Here is a 21,404-nt window from a genome sequence, read left to right as displayed (position 1 = left end):
AACTTTTTTTTTTTTTTTATTCTTTTACAATTTTAATTTCATGTATTTATCTGAAAGGTATAGAGTCACAGACAAACAAATAGACAGAGATCTCCCCATCCATCTCCCATCCACTGACTTGACTCCTTAAATGCTTGCAATGGCTGGAGCTGGGCCAGGTTGAAGTCAGGAGCATGGAACTCAGTCTGAGTCTCCATGTGGGAGTCAGGGACCAACTATTTGCACCATCACCTGCCGCCTCCCGGGGTGCACATTAGCAGAAAGCTAGACTTGGGAGCAGAGCCAAGACTTGAACCCAGGCACTCTGAAATGTGCTACAGGTGTCCCATGCAGCATCTTACCAGATAACCAAAAGCCTGCTTGTTAACAGAAGAGCAGGGTGCTTTGCAAGGGAATGGGCATGGTCCCTAGGGAGTGTCCTGCCCTTGGAGACACTGTGCCACCATTTCCAACTTAGCAGTCATGCTTTTAGAGAGTTTGTTTAGCAAACTTCTCCTGTGAAAGCTCCCAAAATGCTCTGTAGCATGTAAACAGATGGCTCAAGTGCCAGGCTTAATCTTCCCAAACGACTGTTCAGAAATAATCTGAGTGGGGTAACACCTGTTCCTAGTTTGTGTATGTACAGCGTGTGTGATTTACACCCAGAAATATCACTGTGCTGGTATCTTGCACTATTCTCTCACCAAGCAGATCTGGAATTATCATAGCATGTAGATTTGGTTCAGAAGCTGTGCTGTTGCCCAGATGTAAACCGGGGGTAAAAAGTTTTTTCTTGCTTAATTGTATACATCTTATTTCTATAATGACAATGGACTATATAGTACCATTTTAATGCTATACCCAGGGGCTTCAGCTTCATTAGTAGCATTTTATTTCTTTCTTTTTTTTTTTTTTTTTTTTTTGGACAGGCAGAGTGGACAGTGAGAGAGAGAGAGACAGAGAGAAAGGTCTTCCTTTGCCGTTGGTTCACCCTCCAATGGCCGCCGCGGCCGGCGTGCCACGCTGATCCAAAGCCAGGAGCCAGGTGCTTCTCCTGGTTTCCCACGTGGGTGCAGGGCCCAAGCACTTGGGCCATCCTCCACTGCACTCCTGGGCCACAGCAGAGAGCTGGCCTGGAAGAGGGGCAACCGGGACAGAATCCGGCGCCCTGACCAGGACTAGAACCCGGTGAGCCGGTGCCGCTAGGTGGAGGATTAGCCTAGTGAGCCACGGCACTGGCCAGCATTTTATTTCTTTTTTTGACAGGCAGAGTTAGACAGTGAGAGAGAGAGACAGAGAGAAAGGTCCTCCTCTGTTGGTTCATCCCCTAAATGGCCACTGCGGCTGGTGTGCTGCGCTGATCTGAAGCCAGGAGTCAGGTGCTTCCTCCTGGTCTCCCATGCGGGTGCAGGGCCCAAGCACTTGGGCCATCCTCCACTGCCCTCCCGGGCCACAGCAGAGAGCTGGACTGGAAGAGGAGCATCCGGGACAGAATCCGGCGCCCCGACCGAGACTAGAACCTGGGGTGCTGGTGCTGCAGGTGGAGGATTAACCAAGTGAGCCAGGGCACTGGCCAACATTTTATTTCTTAAGCTGAGTGTGTGGGCTTCTGGTATTTTTGTTTTAAACCTTGATATTTTTACAACTGTTTGAGACAATTGTAAACTAAATTAAGAATTGTATACTAAGTTAAGAAATCAAAATTCAAAAGATAATTATTTAATTAGGTTTACTTAGCTTTTTCTAAATTTTTTATTTAAACTACAGAAAGTGACTTTAACAATGGGAGAGCAAATTATTCCCCTAGGAAAATATTGCTGTTCCTTAAGGCAGTGGTCTTCTGGAGCTGTTGAAATTCACTGTCATTCATTCTGCACATCACTGCATTCTTTGCAAGAGAGGCTGGGATGCCTTTAAGGAGTTTAAGGGCAACTAGAAAGCTTTCTGATTTTGAAAATATGTTGTAGGGGCCGGCGCTGTGGCACAGCAGGTTAAAACCCCCAGCCTGCATTGCTGGCATCCAATATGGGCACTGGTTCGAGTCCCAGCTGTTCCACTTCCAATCCAGCTCTCTGCTGGGGCCTGGGAAAGCAGTAGAAGATGGCCCAAGTCCTTGGGCCCTTGTACCCATGTGGCCGACCCGGAAGAGGCTGCTGGCTCCTGGCTTTGGATTACCTCAGCTCTGGCTGTTGTGGTCGTTTGGGGGAGTGAACCAGCAGATGGAAGACCTTTCTCTCTGGCTCTACCTCTCTCTGTAACTCTGTCTTTTAAATAAATAAAATAAATCTTTAAAAAATGGAATATATTGTTGAGGTTTGAAGGAGATGAGACTTGAGGGTGTCAACTGGGTGTGGCCACCCACCTTGGCCAGTGTCACTCTGATGGTATCTGCCATCTAAGAGTCCAGTAGTCAAGTTTAAAATCCTATTGTTGCCGGAAAGAAGACTTGGGTCAATGAGCTCACTGAGAAGGATGTGTGAAACCAGGGTGCTGGGTTAGTCGTACGTTTGCCCTCAGGCCAGATGGGAGCTAGAGCAAGCCTGAAGTTGCTTGGTGAACTTGAATGAGAGAAGTGTAGCCTTGAAAGAGAACATATTTGCATGCCGCGACCTGTGCTCCCTCCAGGACCAGACAGGTTGCTTGGAGTCTGGGAGTGTGCTTCCTGGGGCTCTGTGGGAAGCTGCCTACCTGAGTGGGTGACAGTCTTTCCCCTGAGCCAGAAGCATCTAGAATTGGATGCCATTGCTGCCACTTAGCAACACATGACGCGATTGCTGTGGGTTTTCACATATATAAATCGGGGATAGTGGTAGTGCCCACTGAGGGTGGCGCTGAGGATTCAGTTATCAATGTGAAGCATGTTACAGAGGGCCTGGAATTCAGGAGAGGCTGGGTGAGTGTTTGTCCTCACGGTGGGGACTCCTTCCCCCTGCTGCGCAACGGGACAGGCTACTTTATCTTCTGATGAACTCTTTTCTTTTGTAAATGTCATCGTTTCTTCCACTTTCTGAGAGAATGCGAGCTTGTTCATTAAATGTTAGTTCAACAGGTGCTGCAGTCACACTTCTGACATGTTACTGAACTAAAAATGTTAGTATGCCATCATGATTGAGCAGTCACCTTTGAACTGCTGTTTCCCTGCTAGCTGAAAAACTGAATCTTTAAAAAAGATTTATTTATTTATTTGAAAGGCAGAGTTAGAGGCAGAGAGAGAGAGCGAGAGCTCTTCATCTACTGGTTCATTCTCTAAATGTCTGCAACAGCTGGAGCTGGGCCAGTTTGAAGCCAGGAGCCAGGAGCTTCTTCCAGGTCTCCTACATGGGTGTAGGGGCCTAAGGACCTGGGCCATCTTCCACTGCTTTACCAGGCGCATTAGCAGGGTGCTAGATCAGAAGTAGAGCAGCTGGGACTTGAACCAGCACCGATATGGGAAGCTGACACTGCGGACCACAGCTTAACCCACTGTGCCACAGTGCTGGTCCCAGAACTGAATAGTTTAATGTCACTGTTGTTCTCAAAATGCAGATCGGTGGAGTTTTCATTCTCTAGAAGCTTGTTTTCTTCCCTCGTAGCTCAACCCAGTCCCTAGGACCTAGAACAAGTTTTATGATATTTTGCATTAAGATGGTTGTTTTTTCCTTAGGGTCTAACTTTTTTTCAGGAATCCTTGTTCAGTGCTTATATATTATAATCACTTTATATATTTTTTGACTATTTATTTGAAAGGCACAGTTAGAGAGAGGCAGACATACATTGGTTCACTCTACTGGTTCACTCCTGAAATGGCCACAGTGACCTGGGCTGGTCCAGGCCAAAGCCAGGAGCCTGGAACTCCATCTGGGTCTCCCACATGGGTAGCAGGGGCCCAAGCTCTTAGGCATTCTCTGCTTTCCCAGGCACATTAGCAGGAAGCTGGGTCAGAAGTAGAGCAGCTGGGATTTGAACTCAAACATATATGGGATGCCGGCGACACAGGCAGCAACTTAACCCACTGTGCCACAATGCTGGCTCCTCTAATCACTTTTTAAAATTATACCGTTATGAATTTCAATAGGTTCATTGCAAGCTATTGTTTCTTGTATGCTCTGCTTTCCTTGATCTTAAGGTCGTTATTCAGCTTAATTTACATTTTGTTGAGTTTAAGGTTTTTAATCCTGGTTTAAGATCTAGGGACATTCTGAAACCATGGAAGTCTTTGAAGTTCAGCTTGTCATGTTTTCCTATGATATATTATTTGCCAGATTTTTTTTTCCCTCAAAGATTGATTTGAAAGGTGGAGCATGAGGGAGGCGGGGGTGGGGGGGAGAGGTAAAGAGGGAGAGAAAGGGAGAGAGAGAGAGAGGTCTTCCATCTGCTGGTTCATTCCCCAATTGGCTGCAATGGCTGGAGCTGTGCTAGTCTGAAGCCTGGAGCCAGGAGCTTCCTCTGGGTCTCCCACGTGAGTGCAGGGGCCCAAGGACTTGGCCATCTTCTACTGCTTTCCCAGGCCATATCAGAGAGCTGGATAGGAAGTGGGGCAGCCGGGACTGGAACCAGTGTCCATATGGGATACTGGCACTGCAGGAGGCAGCTTTACCCGCTATACCACAGCGCTGCCCCCCATGTTTTTTCTTTTTAAAGATTTATTTTATTTATTTGAAAGACAGAGTTACAGAGAGAGGTAGACACAGAGAGGTGTTCCATCTGTTGGTTCACTCCCCAGATGGCCACAACGGCCAGAACGGCACCAATCCGGAGCCAGGAGCTTCTTCCAGGTCTCCCATGTGGGTGCAGGGGCCCAAGGACCTGGGCCATCTTCTACTGCTTTCCCAGGTCATAGCAGAGAGCTGGATCGGAAGAGGAGCATCCGGGACTAGAACCAGCACCCATATGGGATGCTTCAGGCCAGGGCTTTAACCCGCTGTTCCAGAGCGCTGCCCCCTCCCCCATGTTAGTTTTATAACTTAAATCCTAGGGGGGAGTTTTCTTTATGCTGTTCTGACTATGTGTGTGTGTGGGAGGGTAGATTTCTGTATATAACCTATAGATGTAACTACAGTATTGAAGTTGAATGAAATACTGAGCTACCCCTATATTTTGTCAAAGAAGATGGAAAGTATTGCAAAATTTAAAATTGCATACAACCTTTCATGTTTTAATTACAGGCTTTAGATATTTGGTTACCCTGCCATAGCTTATCATAGATCTTAATGTTTATTTATTTTATTTTATTTTTTAATTTTATTAGGCAGAGTTAGTGAGAGAGAGAGACAGAGAGAAAGGTCTTCCTTCCGTTGGTTCAACCCCCAAATGGCTGCTGCGGCCGGCGCGCTGTGCCTATCTGAAGCCATGAGCCAGGTGCTTCTCCTGGTCTCCCATGGGGTGCAGGGCCCAAGCATTTGGGCCATCCTCCACTGCCTTCCCGGGCCACAGCAGAGAGCTGGACTGGAAGAGGAGCAACTGGGACTAGAACCGGCACCCATATGGGATGCCGGCGCCACAGGCGGAGGATTAACCAAGTGAGCCATGGTGCCGGCCCCTGAAATGTTTTTTAAATTGTCTGTTTGCAGCACATTAGACGTTTGTGAGGTTTTTGTTCTGCAGAATGTAAGGTCCATCAGGGTCAGACTACTATTCTCTGGTCTGTCACCAGTGTCTGGAATTACGCCTGTACCTTACAGTATGTAGTTGCTGAACAAATATCTCTTTAGTTTAAAACTTAAGATTTGGGGGCTGGATATCGCATCAGCACGGTGCGCCGGCTGTAGCTCGCCGGCCGCGGTGGCCATTGGAGGGTAAACCAATGGCAAAGGAAGACCTTTCTCTCTGTCTCTCTCTCTCACTGTCCACTCTGCCTGTCAAAAAAATAAAATAAAATAAATTAAAAAAAAAAAACTTGAGCCGGCGCCGTGGCTCAATAGGCTAATCCTCCACCTTGCGGCGCCGGCACACCGGGTTCTAGTCCCGGTTGGGGCGCCGGATTCTGTCCCGGTCGCCCCTCTTCCAGGCCAGCTCTCTGCTATGGCCAGGGAGTGCAGTGGAGGATGGCCCAGGTGCTTGGGCCCTGCACCCCATGGGAGACCAGGAAAAGCACCTGGCTCCTGGCTCCTGCCAGGATCAGCGCGGTGCGCCGGCTGCAGCGGCGGCCATTGGAGGGTGAACCAACGGCAAAAGGAAGACCTTTCTCTCTGTCTCTCTCTCTCACTGTCCACTCTGCCTGTCCAAAAAAAAAAAAAAAAAAAAAAAACTTAAAAAAAAAAAAAGATTTGGGGGCTGGCATGGTAGCACAGCAGGTTAGGCTGCCACTTGGCAACGCCAGCAACCCATATCAGAGTGCTGGGTGGTGTCCTGGCTGTTCTGCTTCCTGTGCAGCCCCCTGCTATTGTGCCTGGGAAAGCAGCAGAAGATGGCTCAAGCACTTGGGTCTTTATAGCTGATGTGGGAGACCCAGATGGAGTTCCTGGCTCCCAGTCCTGGCAGTTTCAGCTATTTAGGATGTGAACCAGGGGATGGAAGATTCTTATTCTCATTCTCTCTCTCTGTAACTCTGCCTTTCAAATACATGAATAGATTTATTTATTTATTTATTTATTTATTTATTTTTGACAGGCAGAGTGGATAGTGAGAGAGAAAGAGAGAAAGGTCTTCCTTTTGCCATTGGTTCACCTCCAATGGCCGCCACAGCTGGCGCGCTGCGGCCAGCGCACCGCGCTGATCCGAAGCCAGGAGCCAGGTGCTTCTCCTGGTCTCCCATGGGATGCAGGGCCCAAGCACTTGGGTCATCCTCCACTGCCTTCCTGGGCCACAGCAGAGAGCTGGCCTGGAAGAGGGGCAACCAGGACAGAATCCGGTGCCCCGACCGGGACTAGAACCCGGTGTGCTGGCGCTGCTAGGTGGAGGATTAACCTATTGAGCCGCGGCACCGGCCGATGAATAGATTTAAACCTTAGATTTTGTGTTTTGAATCTTGATTGATAAGGATAAATGTCAGTTCAGTTACGTCAGCCTTTATGAGTTCTGTGGTTTTGTTTCCTGGAGAGAGTAGAACATTTCCAAAGCTTTGAACGCAGGCGTAAAAGTGCCTTTTTCCTTAGACTTCTAGTTCTTCACTTTGGGGCTTCTTCTGACACACTTAGGAAGTGTCCTGGTTCCAGCCACTCCCTGATCCTATTGGCTCTGACCAGGGAGTGTCCCTTCCTTTCTGCACTTTTAACAGATTCTGCTCTCAGCGCCATCTGGAGGATGGGGGCGTTTTTTTGGTGAGGGGGTTTGTTGGAATAGAGGAATCCAGTATATAATGCAAGCCATTCTGCTCAAGTACAACTTTAGAAAATGTTCCTGGCCAACTGCGTGTTTTATTTTAAATTAGTGTCTTAGGTATTCCAAATATCCACTGACCTTATCTTGACTGTTATCTGAGTAGACCTCAAGAATTTCGTATGCATTTCCTTCTGTACGAGCTGTTTTTCATTTGAACTCTATAAATAACTGAACTGTGTGTAAGGAAAAAGGATAACACCTGTGAACTTTTGTACCTTTTGGGTTGAGTTAGTTATTTATTCAGGAATGTATGCCCTAAAACTGGGAAGACTGATGCACAGACAAGGATCAGTCAATATTTTCAGTTACTGGACCATCTAAAGCAGATATAATGCTGGATCAGCTTCTCCACGTACATGAAGAAATCTTTTCCAAGTTCAAAGGCATTTATAAACAATCAAGAACTTTTGATTTTGGGGGGGGCTTTGATACTTTTCTCATTTGATTTAGTTAATTAAGAATCAGTTATATAAATGAGTACAGGAATTATATAAACATGGATACATTGAACGTTTTAAAATATATAATGTGTAATCACACATGTCATTAGAGAATTTAGAAACAGAAATGGAATAGCTTAATGTCTGACAAATTTAAGGGTCAAGAGTTTAGTACTGGATTTGTACTTTAGAGACACCAGAGGTATCCTTAATCTCTCTTCCCGTCAGCCTGCCACTATAGAGTAATCCCATGACCATGGATTTACTCACATTGTGGATGTGGGGGAACTAATGGTGGTTTGGGATCACTCTGCATTCTGCCCTTGGCCTTGGTGTATGACTTGAGATTCCATTCCATATAATGCTAGAATCTCTGCTTTCTGCTGGCCTCCAGTTGGGTGGATGAATACAACCGGCTGGAAGCTTAACTTACTGCATCTCATCTAATCAGCAGCATGAGTCAGGCATTGTCTAACTGCAGATATGAGAAGTTCAGTTGATTTGCCCTGAATCTGTAAGCTAATAAGCACAAAGAACCAAGATTTGAGTTCTTATTTATCAGGTTTCTGCTTAAACTTTGACTTAAAAGTTGCTTTTTTTTTTCTTTTTTTTCTTTTTTAATTTGAGAGCAGACAGAGACAGAGAGAACAGTTATCCCCTGGTTCATTCTCCAAGTGCCCACAATGGTCAGGTGGGCCATGATGAAGCCGGGAGCTGGGAACTCATGCCAGGTCTCCCATGTGGGTGGCAGAAACCTGCGTGAGCCATCACCGTCGCCTCTCGGGGTGTGCATTAGCAGGACGTAGAGTCAGTACTGAGGAGTACAACACAGTTACTCTGTTGTGGGACATGAGCGGGTGTCTTTAACTGCTTGGCTAAATGCCTGCACCAAAGCCTTTTCTTCTTCAGTTGCCTTCATCTTGAGGTCTCAGGAGAGGCTGTCGGGTATTAATTTTCTTGACTGGAGTACTTACTTTTAAAGGCAAAAGCCCTTTCAGGGAAGAAGAATTGGAGGTTGTGAGTGAGAGTTTCCTCACTGTCCTGTGGGTGTTGGGTCTGTGTCTTCTCCCTGCCAGCAGCACCTCTGTGCCCATCTATGCAGTAGCTGAGTCAAGTCTCCTGTGAAGGAATGGATGACTCGTACTTCCTTTATACATGAATCCAATCTCCAGGACCAATCGTTGAACCCTCTTATTTCATTCCTCTTTCTGTTTCATTTGAGTTGCTCAGGTACATACTACCTGAACGTTACATTTTCTTCTCGGTTAACAATGACTCAGATAATCGTCTTGACACTATGCTGACTCAGCAGATTTCTCCCCATTTGGTTTTCTGAGCAATTTGTTCAACGAATGCCACTTAGATTTGCTTTACCTTTTAAAGAACTGACGGATAACCTAGACGCAGATGGCTTGTGATGCCAATTTCCCCAGAAGAAAGAACGCGTGTCACAAATCCAAAATGACCATTGGCAGCAAGAGGTAGGGGTAGCTCTTCTATCATCAGTTTGTGCCACTTTCTGCAGTAGATCCCCCAGAGGAGATACCTAAAAGATGCGAGTGTTTAGGTGTATAAATAGGACAGTGTAATTGTGTTATTTTGAGTAAACTTTAACTGAGCAGGCCAAGAAAATACACAAGCAGTCACATGCCAGGTAGTAGAAGCTTGTTGTCTGTATGCACCCGAAAGCAACTTGTCTTGGCTCAGTGATGGTGCAGTGGATGTCTCAGACTCTGGCTTGACAGATTACTTTTGATGTCAAGTACAGATTTTAGCACATTGAACTTTGTACCATTATATTCAACTGCTATTAGCAAAGTGGGTTTTGGAAGCACCAGGTGGTGCTGGTACCAAATCAAGTCCCTGAACATTAGAACATTACCTGTATGACCCAAGAAAGTCAACTCCCTTGTCCCCACCCCCCCCATATGATTTGGCTGGACGTGATCAGGTGAAGAATACCTGTTTCTGGGTGCTGACGGCATGCTGAACACTGACCTAGATGCTTTCTACACTTGTTTGGTTTGCCCCCTAGTGTAACGGATTTCCAGCGGCTTCTCACCATCTCTGTGATGGAGTGGACCCCGGTGGGCAGTGTTCACAGGATACTTGTTAATAGAAAACTTTTTTTGTAAGATTATTTTTTCTGTAGTCATTTTCATTTTCTTTTTCATGTCTATTCCATTTTCCATCCAGTTTTTTGCTAATGTTCACCCTGGGAGGCAGCAGGTGGTGGTTCAAGTAGTTGAATCCCTACCACAGATGTGGGAGATCTGGAGGAGTTCTAGGCCCCTGGCTTAGGAATTGCCCAACCCCAACTTTTGTGAGTATTTGGGGAGTGAAATAAATAAATAAATAAATATTCACTATAGCATACCCTCTCTTCCTGCCTTAGAGTATAATGAGAAGTATTTAAAAAAACTTTTAATTCTAATTCATTCATATTTTATATTTACAGATAATATTTATTTTTTTTTAAAGATTTGTTTCATTTATTTGAAAGGCAGAGTGACAGAAATGGAGAGAAAGAGACAGAAAAAGATCTTCCATCTACTGGTTCATTCCTCAAATGGCCACAAGGGTCAGGGGTGAGCCAGGTCAAAGCCAGGAGCCTGGAACTCCACCAGGGGTCTTCCAGATGGGTGGCAGGGGCCCAAATACTTGAGCCATCTTCCGATGCTTTTCCAGGCTCCTGCCTGGCCCAGACCTGGCTATTGTGAGTTTTTGAAGTGTGAGCCAGTGAATGGAAAAGTCTCTCCCTCCCCACCTCATCACTGTGCCTTTCAAATAAATAACTAAATAAATCTTTAAAAATGTATGAAATTTTATTCTAAAGGAACTTGAAAACTGACAAGAGCTTGTGTTATTTCAGCACTTACTGTGTGGTAAAGTTCTTATCAAGAGCTGTAAATGTTTTGCTTGTTCTGATCCTCACATGAATCCTCTTACACTCATCCCCATTTTACAGATGGATAAATTGAGACACAGTGGTCTTAAGTAACTTACTCATTTTTACATGGTGAAACCCCAACCAGAGTAGTTCTTTCGGCTCCCTGATCAGCATCTTTCTTCCATCCTGTGACCTTGGGCGAGTGACAGGTGGCCTGCTTTGCTACTCATGTCCTGAGTGACAGCCCAACAAAGTGTGGCTTCCCAAATTTGGTGGAAGTACTCTGGAGATACTGGCTGTTATTTATTTTGGTTTTATTTTTAACAGTTTATTGTTTAACGTGTGTTTTTTTTTTTTAAACATATGTTTTTGAAGTCAGGTCAGACAAAGCAGGATGGGCAGGGGCAGGACCGTGAGTGATCATTAGGACAACAGGACACTATTAGGAGTGTCCTTGAGGTGTCTCAGGGCAGAGCTGTGTGGTAGGAAGCCTTGCATGCCTGCTCCCTGGCAGAACTGCAAGTGTCGGGCTGATGAAATACACCCCAGCAGAATTCCCTGTTGAGAGGTTGCCCAGCCCAGCCCCTGGTTCACTGTGGTCGGGGGAATCCCTGGCGGGTTTCTGTTCACAAAGTCACAATCTGCACCCAAGCAGGAAGGAGTATGGAACCAGTGAGTCCTTTGAAGGGCTTGCTGCCTTTTCTGATGGACTGCACGCGTGATTAAGCCATGGTGCTTACGTACAGGTGCACCCACCTGGGGCAGCTCTTCACACCACCTCTGAGTTACAGGCACAGAAACTGGGCCACTGTAACCTGTTGTCCCCTTTTGGATTTCTCTTCCATGGTTCATGATTTTAACATTTAACCTTTATTTTGCCTGTTTTTCCATTGATAATTTTTTAATCATTGTAGTCCTTGAATACAGGTTAGTTAGATATAGAACAATATAGAGTATAAGAGTATGCTTATTTGGAAGTCTGAGCAACAGAGAGATAGAGATAATTCCATCTGCTGGTTCATTCCCCAAATGCCTCCGATAGCAAGGACTGAGCTGGGCCATGCTGAAGCCAGGAGCCTGGACCTCAGTCTGGGTGTCTGACATGGGTGGTAGGGATCCAAGTATTTGAACCATCACCTGCTGCCTCCCAGGGTATGCATTAGCTGGAAGCTGGAGTCAGAAGCAGAGCCAGGACTTGAGCCGAGGCATTCTGATATGGGATGTGTGTATTCCAAGTTGCATCTTAACTGCTGTGTCAAACGCCACACTCTCCCTCTCACATGTAGCTTTCAATAGCAGAAATCTAGCAAGTTCCTTATGTGTATCTGCTTGAGATTTTAACTATGAAAGAATTTTCTTGATTTTTATAATCCTTACATCTTTCATAGTAATGCTAGTTTCTCAACAGTAGAGCTGTTGCGTTTCTTTTTAATGCAATGGAAAATATATTGGATAATGTTTTCTCAGACAGTAGTTACCTTTGACTAGATTCTTTGTTGTAATGTATTAAATCCCACATTCATTTAGGTTTCTAAAATCCTCTTTTTACTTCCTTTTATCTCTGACCCTTCTTTTCCAACATTATGACTGTTTTATAAAACAAAACAACTATAAATTTTACAAAGATTTTTATTCATTTTTATTTTGAAAGGCAGCGAGACACACACATCTGCAGAGGGATCTTACATCCGCTGGTTCACCCCTGAATGCCTACAACAGCCAGGGCTGGGTCAGGCTAAAGCCAGGAGCCTGGAAATCCATCCATGTCTCCCACGTGGTCGGCAGGGGTTGTCTTCCCAGACATGTTAGCAGGGAGCTGGATCACAAGCAGAGTAGTATTCCAGACTCAAACCAGGCACTTCCATATGGGGTGCCGGCTTCTCAAGCAATGGCTTAATCCACTGCCCCACAGTGCTGGCCCCTGGACCTGCAGTCCCTGTAATTGCCCTGTCATTTGACTCTTTTCCTGAAAGTTAAATGCTTCATCACCAGCAGATGTGTCTGCTTGAGGACTTCAGTTTAATAGAACCTCAGTATCGTTAGAAGATCAAGATGTACTTTGCACTGTTGTTTTCTTGAGTCCTCACTTACATGTGAAGGAGCTTTGTGCTGTGCAACTGTATACTGTCACCTTGCCTGTAAAATAGGCAGTGCGTTAGTTGATCAAGGATGGAAGGAAATGGGTTTAAATTAAACAGAAATGAAAGAATACCGCCTGCTTTGCAGCAATGTGACCACTGCTATCTGTCAAAAGGAAGAAGCAGGATACTTTCTTATTTATGGTAGACTCGGTGCAGAGGCGAGCTTCGGGCTTGAGTTAGGCTAATACCTACTGACGACCCTTGTTAGATGATCTCTGTCCAGGACAGACTTTATCTTAGTGCTGTCTCCTCTCCTCTCTTTCCTGTTGAAAAGTCATCTGACTTCTGGCTCCCCTAAGAAGGTGTCAGGATAAAATTATATTTGCAATTTTATAGGGGATTAACTTATCAAACACCATCATCAGTGGCTTTAAAAACCCTCTGGCTAATTTGTATGTCCCTCTGGTCAACTTTAAAAATAGTACAACCAGAAAGACATCTTAAAATAATTAGATGAGAGATGACTGGGAACTAGGAAAGGGTTTATATTCCAGCAAGGTTTAGAACTGCTTCTGATTGTGATTTTACACACTGTGCCTTTTTCCCGAGCTCACATTTTTCGACTGTCTTTCTGTGAACAACCAGCTTGATTATCAAATCGCTTTGTTCTCAGAGTCGGTGTCACTTCCACTAAACCAAGTCAACCATATTTTGTGAAAGGAAGCCAAGTTCTGTTTAATGTTTGTTTTTACTGGAGTTCTTGTAGCAGGCAAGGTTATCTGTACCGTTTTAGGGGAATAGCTATGAAAAATTTGAAACAGCTACAAAGAAATCATAGAATAACTTTATGAAAAACTATTCTGACATGTTTGTTCAGAACAAAATAGAAAAGAAAGGGAGAAGGCAAAAAGAAGCAGTTTCACAGAAATGAAGTCATTGATAATTGGGACTTGATCCAGGGGGTGCTGGAGGAGTCAGGGTTAGAGGTGCTATTGGGGGGAGTTTCCCATGGTCAAGGCTTGCAGAGCTGTGGAGAAAGAGAAGCCACGTGGAAGTAAAGTCTTTTATCTGAAAGGTTGGGAAGTTTGCTAACAAGAAGTACCAAGAGCCATGCACTGAACTGGTAATTAAAGGCTAGTATGGGTGGGGGCGGGCATTGTGGTGCAGAGGGTTGAGCCCTGGAATCCCATGGGGTGCCAGTTCGAGTCCCTGTTGCTTCACTTTGGCTATAGCTCCCTGCTAATGCATGTGGGAAGGCACTGGAAGATGGCCCGAGTTCTTGGACTCCTGCTACCCATGTGGGAGACCTGGTAGAGCTCTTGGCTTGGACCTGGCCCAGCTCTGACCATTGTAACCATTTGGGGAGTGAATTAGTAGATGAAAGATCTCTCTCTTCCTCTCTCTGTCCCTAACTCTGCCTTTCAAATAAATAAATTAATAATTAAAAAAAGGTTTGATGTATTGGAAACTTAATAAAATCAAACAATACTAGTAAACAGGATAGGACGGGCATCACCCAAGAAGATCTGGACTTGAGGAAGCGGGGACCTGTGATTCTGGGAAAATATCCTGGACCAAGTAATGACTGGAAATAGTGGAAATTTAAGGCATGCAGGGAGCCTGTTTTTAATGTTTCTTTTTGTAATATTTATTTTATTTATTTGAAAGAGCTACAGAGAGAGGTAGAGCCGGAGAGAGAGAGGTCTTCCATTCCTCTGGTTCACTCCCCAAATGACCACAAGGGCCAGAGCTGACCTGATCCAAAGCCAGGAGCCAGGAGCTTCTTCCAGTCTCCCATGTGGGTGCAGGGGCCCAAGGACCTGGGCCGTCTTCTACTGTTTTCCCAGGCCATAGCAGAGAGCTGGATTGGAAGAGGAGCAGCTGGGACTCGAACCAATGCCCATATAGGATGCTGGCGCTGCAGGCTGAGGCTTTAACCCACTATGCCAGAGCGCCACCACCACCCCCTACCCCGCCCTTTTTTAAAACTTCTTTTATTTATTTGAAAGGTAGAGTTAGAGAGAGAGAGGAAGAGACAGAGAGGTCTTGCAGCCACTGGTCCATTCCCCGAATGACTGCAACAATTAGGGCTGAGCCAGGCCAAAGCCAGGACCCTCTTCCGGGTTCTCCCATGTGGCTGCAGGAGCCCAAGCACCTGGGCCGTCCTCCGCTGCTTTCCCAGGCACATTTAGCAGGGAGCTGAATCACAGGTGGAGCAGCTGGGACCTGAACCATATGGGATGCCAGCACAGCAGGCCTGGACTTTAACTCACTACAGCGCAGCACTGACCCCTTTAATATTTCTTAAAGAAAAAGTTCCTGATGTATCCTACTTTGAGAAAAGGAAGAAACTGGTTTGACTGTTATCTGGGTAGTTACATTTTCAGGAATAAGTGTGCAGGACTCAAGTTGCTCTGTTCTCTCGGTCACACCTGAAGAGATCCTGTCAAACTTCATTATTGCCACTCATTACAAATCAGTACTTTTCACTTAACAGCATGATTAAAGGTTGCAAAGCATGTCACCACAACTTTTTATTTGAGAGGCACTGAGAGGGAGTGGGAGAGAGAGAAGAGATTTGCTGGCTCACTCCTCAAATGCCTGTAACACCTGATGCTGAGCTGAGCTGAGTTGAAGCTAGGAGCCAGGAACACAGTCCAGGGCTCCCCCTTTCGGATGGCACAGAACCCATTTCTGAGACATCTCTTGTCTCCCCGCTCTGCATTAGCGAGAAGGTGGAGTCAGGAACTGGCGTCTGATATGGAACCCAGGCACTGTGATATAGGATTCAGGTTGCTTTCTTTTTAGGATTTATTTATTTTTATTTGAGAGGCAGAGTTACAGATGGAGAGAGGGAGAATGGGAGAGAGAGAGAGAGGGATGTTTTCCATCTGCTGGTTTACTCCCCAATTGGCCACAGTGGCCACAATGCGCCAGTCTGAAGCCAGAAGCCTCTTCTGAGTCTCCCATGTGGGTGCAGGGGCCCAAGGACCTGAGCCATTTTCTACTGCTTTCCCAGGCCATAGCAGAGAGCTGGATTGGAAGTGGAGCAGCCGGGACTTGAACCAGTTTCCATATGGAATACTGGCACCACAGGTGGACACTTAACCTACTATGCTACAACACCATTCCCTAGGATTCAGATTTCTTAACTGCTAGGACAAATGCCTGTTCCAAAGGGGGTAATTTAAGATTTTCATTCTGGTTAAAAGTGAGGATGTACTGTTATGACCATCATACTTGGGAAGATTGGATTAGACTGATTGACTTTTCCTAGTCACCATGGGTAAACGACTGCTAGAAATCAAAGGAGATTTTGGACTTTAAGCATCAATCCCTTTGTATTAAATCAGAATTTCTTCTTTTTCTTTTCTTTTTTTTTAAAGATTTATTTTATTTGAGAGTTAGCATTATAGACAGTGAGAGGGGGAGAGAGAGAGGTCTTCCATCTGCTGGTTCACTCCCCAGATGGCTGCAGTGGCTGGAGCTGAGCTGATCTGAAGCCAGGAGCCAGGCAGAGGCTTAACCTATTGTGCCACAATGCCGACCCCATGATTTTCGATTTTAATGGGTACAAGAATTGTCTGGGAATGTAATAGAGCTCTAGGGTCTAGGAAGGCCTCTAGATAATTCTGGTAGAGTTGTCCAAAAGCATCAGAGAACCACTGGCTTTGGACTAAGTGTCATTTTTAAGATAGTGCTGATGATTTTTTTTTTTTTTTTTTTTTTTTTTTTACAGGCAGAGTAGACAGTGAGAGAGACAGAGAGAAAGGTCTTCCTTTTTGCTGTTGTCACCCTCCAGTGGCCGGCGCGCTGCGGCCAGCGCATTGCGCTGATCTGAAGCCAGGAGCCAGGAGCTTTTCCTGGTCTCCCATGCGGGTGCAGGGCCCAAGGACTTCGGCCATCCTCCACTGCACTCCTGGGCCACAGCAGAGAGATGGCCTGGAAGAGGGGCAACCGGGACAGAATCCGGTGCCCCGACCGGGACTAGAACCTGGTGTGCTGGCACCACAAGGCGGAGGATTAGCCTAGTGAGCCGCGGCACCGGCCAGTGCTGATGATTTTATCTACAGTACCTCTGCGGTTCTTGGGATGGAACTGAGTAGGTGTTCAGAATAGTGCATTCACATGTGATGTGTAGACTAAGAAGCAAGAGAATATGCTTTCTGTTCAACAAAAATCTACTGAATTCTAAGTAGACATTTGGTGTAGTGGTTAAGGTGCTACTTGGGATGCCCCATATTGGAGTCCTGCAGGTTAAGTCCTGGCTCTGCTTTTGATTCTAGCCTCTTGCTAATGATACCCTGGGTGGCAGGAGCAAGGGCTCAAATAGTTGGCTCCTTGCCACCCACAAGAGAGACCCTGGCTCCTGGCTTTGGCCTGTCTCAGCACCAGCTGTTGTGGACATTTGGGGAATGAGCCAGCAGATAGAAGGCTGTCCCTGTCTTTATTTATTTATTTTTTTTGTCTCTGCCTCTCAAAAATTTTCTTTTTACTTAATTACTGTAATATTCTAGGAGTTTGTGGATACAAGGGGAGATAGACACATAACATCACTCTAGTTGATGTTATTTAATGAACTCATTTCAGAGGTATAGGTCTTCCTTGCTTAAGAAATTGTATGATTAAAGGAGGTCAATGGCCTCAGAGCAGCACGCCCAAGTTTATTGTAACTACGCGATACACACCTCAGCCAACACTCTGCATCAGTGAGAAAGACACACTGTGGCGGTAGGAGACACACGGAGAGTGTGAAAGACTGCTGTCAGGAATGGATGGAAGAACAGGCTCGGAGCCCGATAGACAATACAGGGGCTGCATTTCAACAAGGAAAGATACCTCCTGCTCCATTCTCTGCTCCTCCTCCTGCAGGGGTGATGATCCCACCTTCCCCCCAGTCTCCCGGGTCCCCCTTGCCCTGGTGTGATCCAGTACCCCATATGGGAGGCCCTCCCATGATGCCAATGATGGACCCTCCTCCCCCTGGGACAATGCCCTTGCGACCTGTCCCTGGAATGAGTCCTCCCATGGGAGGCCATTTGGCAGTGGTGCCAGGACCCCCAGTGATGAGACCTTCTGCCCGTCCCATGAGAGGAGAGGCCTCTTCATAGCAGTGCCGGATCACTTGTTCTGCTTCACCAAGAGATCATGGTGCTTGAGTCTGGGTGTTTTGTTAGCAGCATGACAAAGAAGACTTGCTCTCCCTTCCTATCAAATAAAGAACAGTTTCGGAGGGAAGAAGTGGGATTTTAAAACTTGCAACTTTCATTTGTATTGTGAAATGTGAAAATAAAATGGCCAACTCTTAGATAAAATGAAGACTGAGAGGATGTTTGTGTGATCATTCCTCCTGCAAGTTAAAAATTAATTTTTGAGTGAAGATTAGAGATCAAAGAAGTGGCCCGAGTATTATTTCTCTGTTTTGTGTAGCTCTGAAGCCAGTTATCCAGCCGTTAGGTGTACTTCTGATTATTTAAGTGAATTAAAATTAAATTACAGGGGCTGGCACTGTGGTATAGTGGGTAAAGCCACCGCCTGCAGTGCTGGAATCCCATATGGGTGCCAGTTTGTAGTCCCAGCTGCTCCACTTCCGATCAGCTCTCTGCTATGGCCTGGGAAAGCAGTAGAAGATGGCCTGAGTCGTTGGGCCCCTGAACTCACATGGGAGACCTGGAAGAAGCTCCTGGCTCCTGGCTTTGGATCGGCACAGCTCCGGCCATCGCAGCCAATTGGGAAGTGAACCCGTGGATGGAAGACCTCTCTCTCTCTCTGCCTCTCCTTCTCCCTATGTAAATCTGGCTTTCAAATAGATAAATAAATCTTTAAAAAATTAAATCATATTAGAAATGCAGTCCCTCAGTGGCAGTGGCCACAATTCAGGTGTGGCGGTGGCTGCTGGATTTGACAGTGCCGACAGAGAATTTCTGTCAGCTGTCCCACTCTTGCTCTAGACTCTACAACTACACAGAGCTGATTTTCCAGTTACCTGGATCTGTCGTTGATTTTGAGATAAGAATTAGCAGTGTTCTGAGACTGTCATTTCACCTCTTAAGTGCATCAACACTGTTTCAGGTTACCAGGCCCAGAGCTAATATAGGTTTACTTTAACACTTTCATTACACAGCAGGTGAGATCTAAGGGATAATATCTGGGCACTGTTAAAAAACATGTAACACACTTAAAGTTACTGTACTAACTTTCTCCTGTGTGTGTGTATGTGTGTGTGTGTGTGTGTGTGTGAGAGAGAGAGAGAGAAACAGAATTCCCATTCTGTAATTAATTCGGAATTCATTATGCATATTCAAGTATAATTTGGTGCATTCTATAACTGGTTTAAATTTGTATGTAGTAAACTTTTGTGCAAAGAAGTATTGTGATTGTATTTGTATTACTAGAGTTTATGATAGTTAAATTAAATAATTTTTAAAAGATTTATTTATTAATCTGAAAGGCAGCATTACAGAAGGAGAGAGAGCGCGATCTACCACCTGCTGGTTCACTCCCCAGATGGCCACAGGGGACTGGAAGGAGAGCAGCGGCGGCTTCAACTGCTGCTCGTGTAGGATGCCGGTGTTGCAGGCAGAGGGTTAACCTGCTGCCCACAGCACCAGCCCCTAAATGAAACAATATTTAGAAGCTCAATTTTAAGAAGGTGAAAAGTTGGATTAACACTATTTAGGCAGAATTCTATTGAGGAAGAACCTGAGGAATGCTTATTTAAAATATTAATTGTGATACGTTTGGTGATTTGGTGATTGAAAAACTAAACATAAATGTAGCTCCTTGTTAATGTTGGTGTGAAAACCTGTATGTACAATTGTGTGGGTTCTGATGTCTGGACAGTGAATGCATTTCTTTGTGCAGAGTTCAAGAGGCGGTGTGCAAGTGTGATGACCAGATGGGTCTTGCCTTTTTGACTTTTGTCCTTTCTTCTCTGCTGATTGTCCCTTTCTGAGACAGAGGGGGGGGGGACTGTGGTCACTCGGTCTAGTGTAACTGAAGGCCCCAAATCCCTCTGTACTTGCTGCCTCCTTCAGTGACCTTCTGTCTTTCCAGGTCACTTACTTCAGCCTCTGGTACTACAACAAGCAGAATCAGCGCCGGTGGGTGGATTTGGAGAAACCCCTGAAGAAGCAGCTGGACAAATACGCACTGGAACCTACCGTGTACTTCGGAGTGGTGTTTTATGTGCCTTCTGTCTCCCAGCTGCAGCAGGAGATTACCAGGTGAGAAGCGACGTACTGCTGCTCTAGCAGATGATCTAGTGAGGTTAAGAAAGTGAAACCAAGGTTGCAGGCAGGACATAAAAATAGGAAACTTTGCCCTCTCAGTGGACATTTTTACACCCCATACGTAGTTCAGGGAGGTTCTGGTATGTGGCATGTCCGTGGGCTTTACTGCGTGTCGGGTGAGCTATGACTTCACTGGGCTTTACTGCGTGTCGGGTGAGCTATGACTCACTGGGCACAAAGGTACGCTCAGAGGGAAAAATGGCACTCTTCCCTTGTGTGCGAGCTCTTCTGGTGGTTGCATCACCTTTAACGCTTCTGTTTTGTCTTGGATCCTTTGTAATGAGTCAGTGAGAGAAGAGGTTCAAAACAATCAGTAACTAAGTCTGTGTTCATTCCTCAGGGGAATGTGCCAAGGTTCTTGGAGTTCCCTGGCTCCATTGGCCATATCCTGGAGTGAGCTGGGAGAGGAAGCCATGGGCGGGGACCGAGAAAGAGGGAGGGAGGTGTTTGAGATCAGAAAACTTTGGCCTACTGATGCACTGAAAAAGGAACAAAGCAAAAAGGAAAGATGATATGAAGGAGCAGAGTAGAGGAACTCATGTTCACTTTTTCCCCTCCTGAAGACAATCAAAACAAAAAAATGGACTCATATTTGAATTCTTTTTTTTTAAATAGTCTTTTTTTTTTTTTTTTTTGGACAGGCAGAGTGGACAGTGAGAGAGAGAGAGAGAGAAAGGTCTTCCTTTGCCGTTGGTTCACCCTCTAATGGCCACCGCGGCTGGCGCATCGCGCTGATCTGAAGGCAGGAGTCAGGTACTTATCCTGGTCTCCCATGCGGGTGCAGGGCCCAAGGACTTGGGCCATCCTCCACTGCACTCCCGGGCCATAGCAGAGAGCTGGCCTGGAAGAGGGGCAATTGGGACAGAATCCGGCGCCCCGAGCGGGACTAGAACCCGGTGTGCCGACGCCGCAAGGTGGAGGATTAGCCTAGTGAGCCGCAGCGCCGGCCTCATATTTGAATTCTTACACCTGCGTTTCTAAGTTCTCCAAAAACTACCACTACCTTATTTTTTTTAAAGATTTATTTATTTATTTGAAACTCAGAGTTACACAGAGATAGAAGGAGAGGTAGAGGTAGGGGTAGAGGTAGAGGTAGAGGTAGAGAAAGGTCTTCCATCTGCTCGTTCATTCCCCATGTGGGTGCAGGGACCCAAGGACTTGGGCCATCTACTGCTTTCCCAGGCCATAGCAGAGAGCTGGATTGGAAATGGAGCAGTCAGGACTCAATCTGGCACCCATAAGGGATGCTGGCACTGCAGGCAGCGGCTTTGCCTGCCACACCACAGTGCCAGTCCCCAGCTACCTTAATTTTTAAACCTTGTTTAACATTATTTTGGGGCCAGGCTGTTTGTGTTCTAGACCTTTCTCCCCTGTTTGTATGCTTGAATCTGATTCCTTCATCAAGCTTCTTGACTTCCAGGCT

The 21,404-nt window shown here is 45.9% G+C and overlaps 1 protein-coding gene across 2 annotated transcripts in view; it reads left to right on the top strand.

Annotated features, from left to right (window-relative positions):
- PTPN21 (protein tyrosine phosphatase non-receptor type 21) overlaps positions 1-21,404 on the top strand; it is a 77,772-nt gene that overhangs the window by 6,878 nt on the left and 49,490 nt on the right. For both annotated transcript variants that reach the window (XM_002719612.6, XM_089322061.1), the window contains exon 3: positions 19,746-19,915. In XM_002719612.6, the coding sequence (XP_002719658.1) occupies positions 19,746-19,915 (170 nt within the window). The remainder of the gene's footprint in view (positions 1-19,745; positions 19,916-21,404) is intronic.

This window comes from Oryctolagus cuniculus, chromosome 20, assembly GCF_051225735.1.
Source record: "Oryctolagus cuniculus isolate XC-2025 breed Fujian yellow rabbit chromosome 20, ASM5122573v1, whole genome shotgun sequence".
NCBI classification, from domain to species: domain Eukaryota; kingdom Metazoa; phylum Chordata; class Mammalia; order Lagomorpha; family Leporidae; genus Oryctolagus; species Oryctolagus cuniculus.
This window is presented reverse-complemented; position numbering and strand designations above follow the sequence as displayed.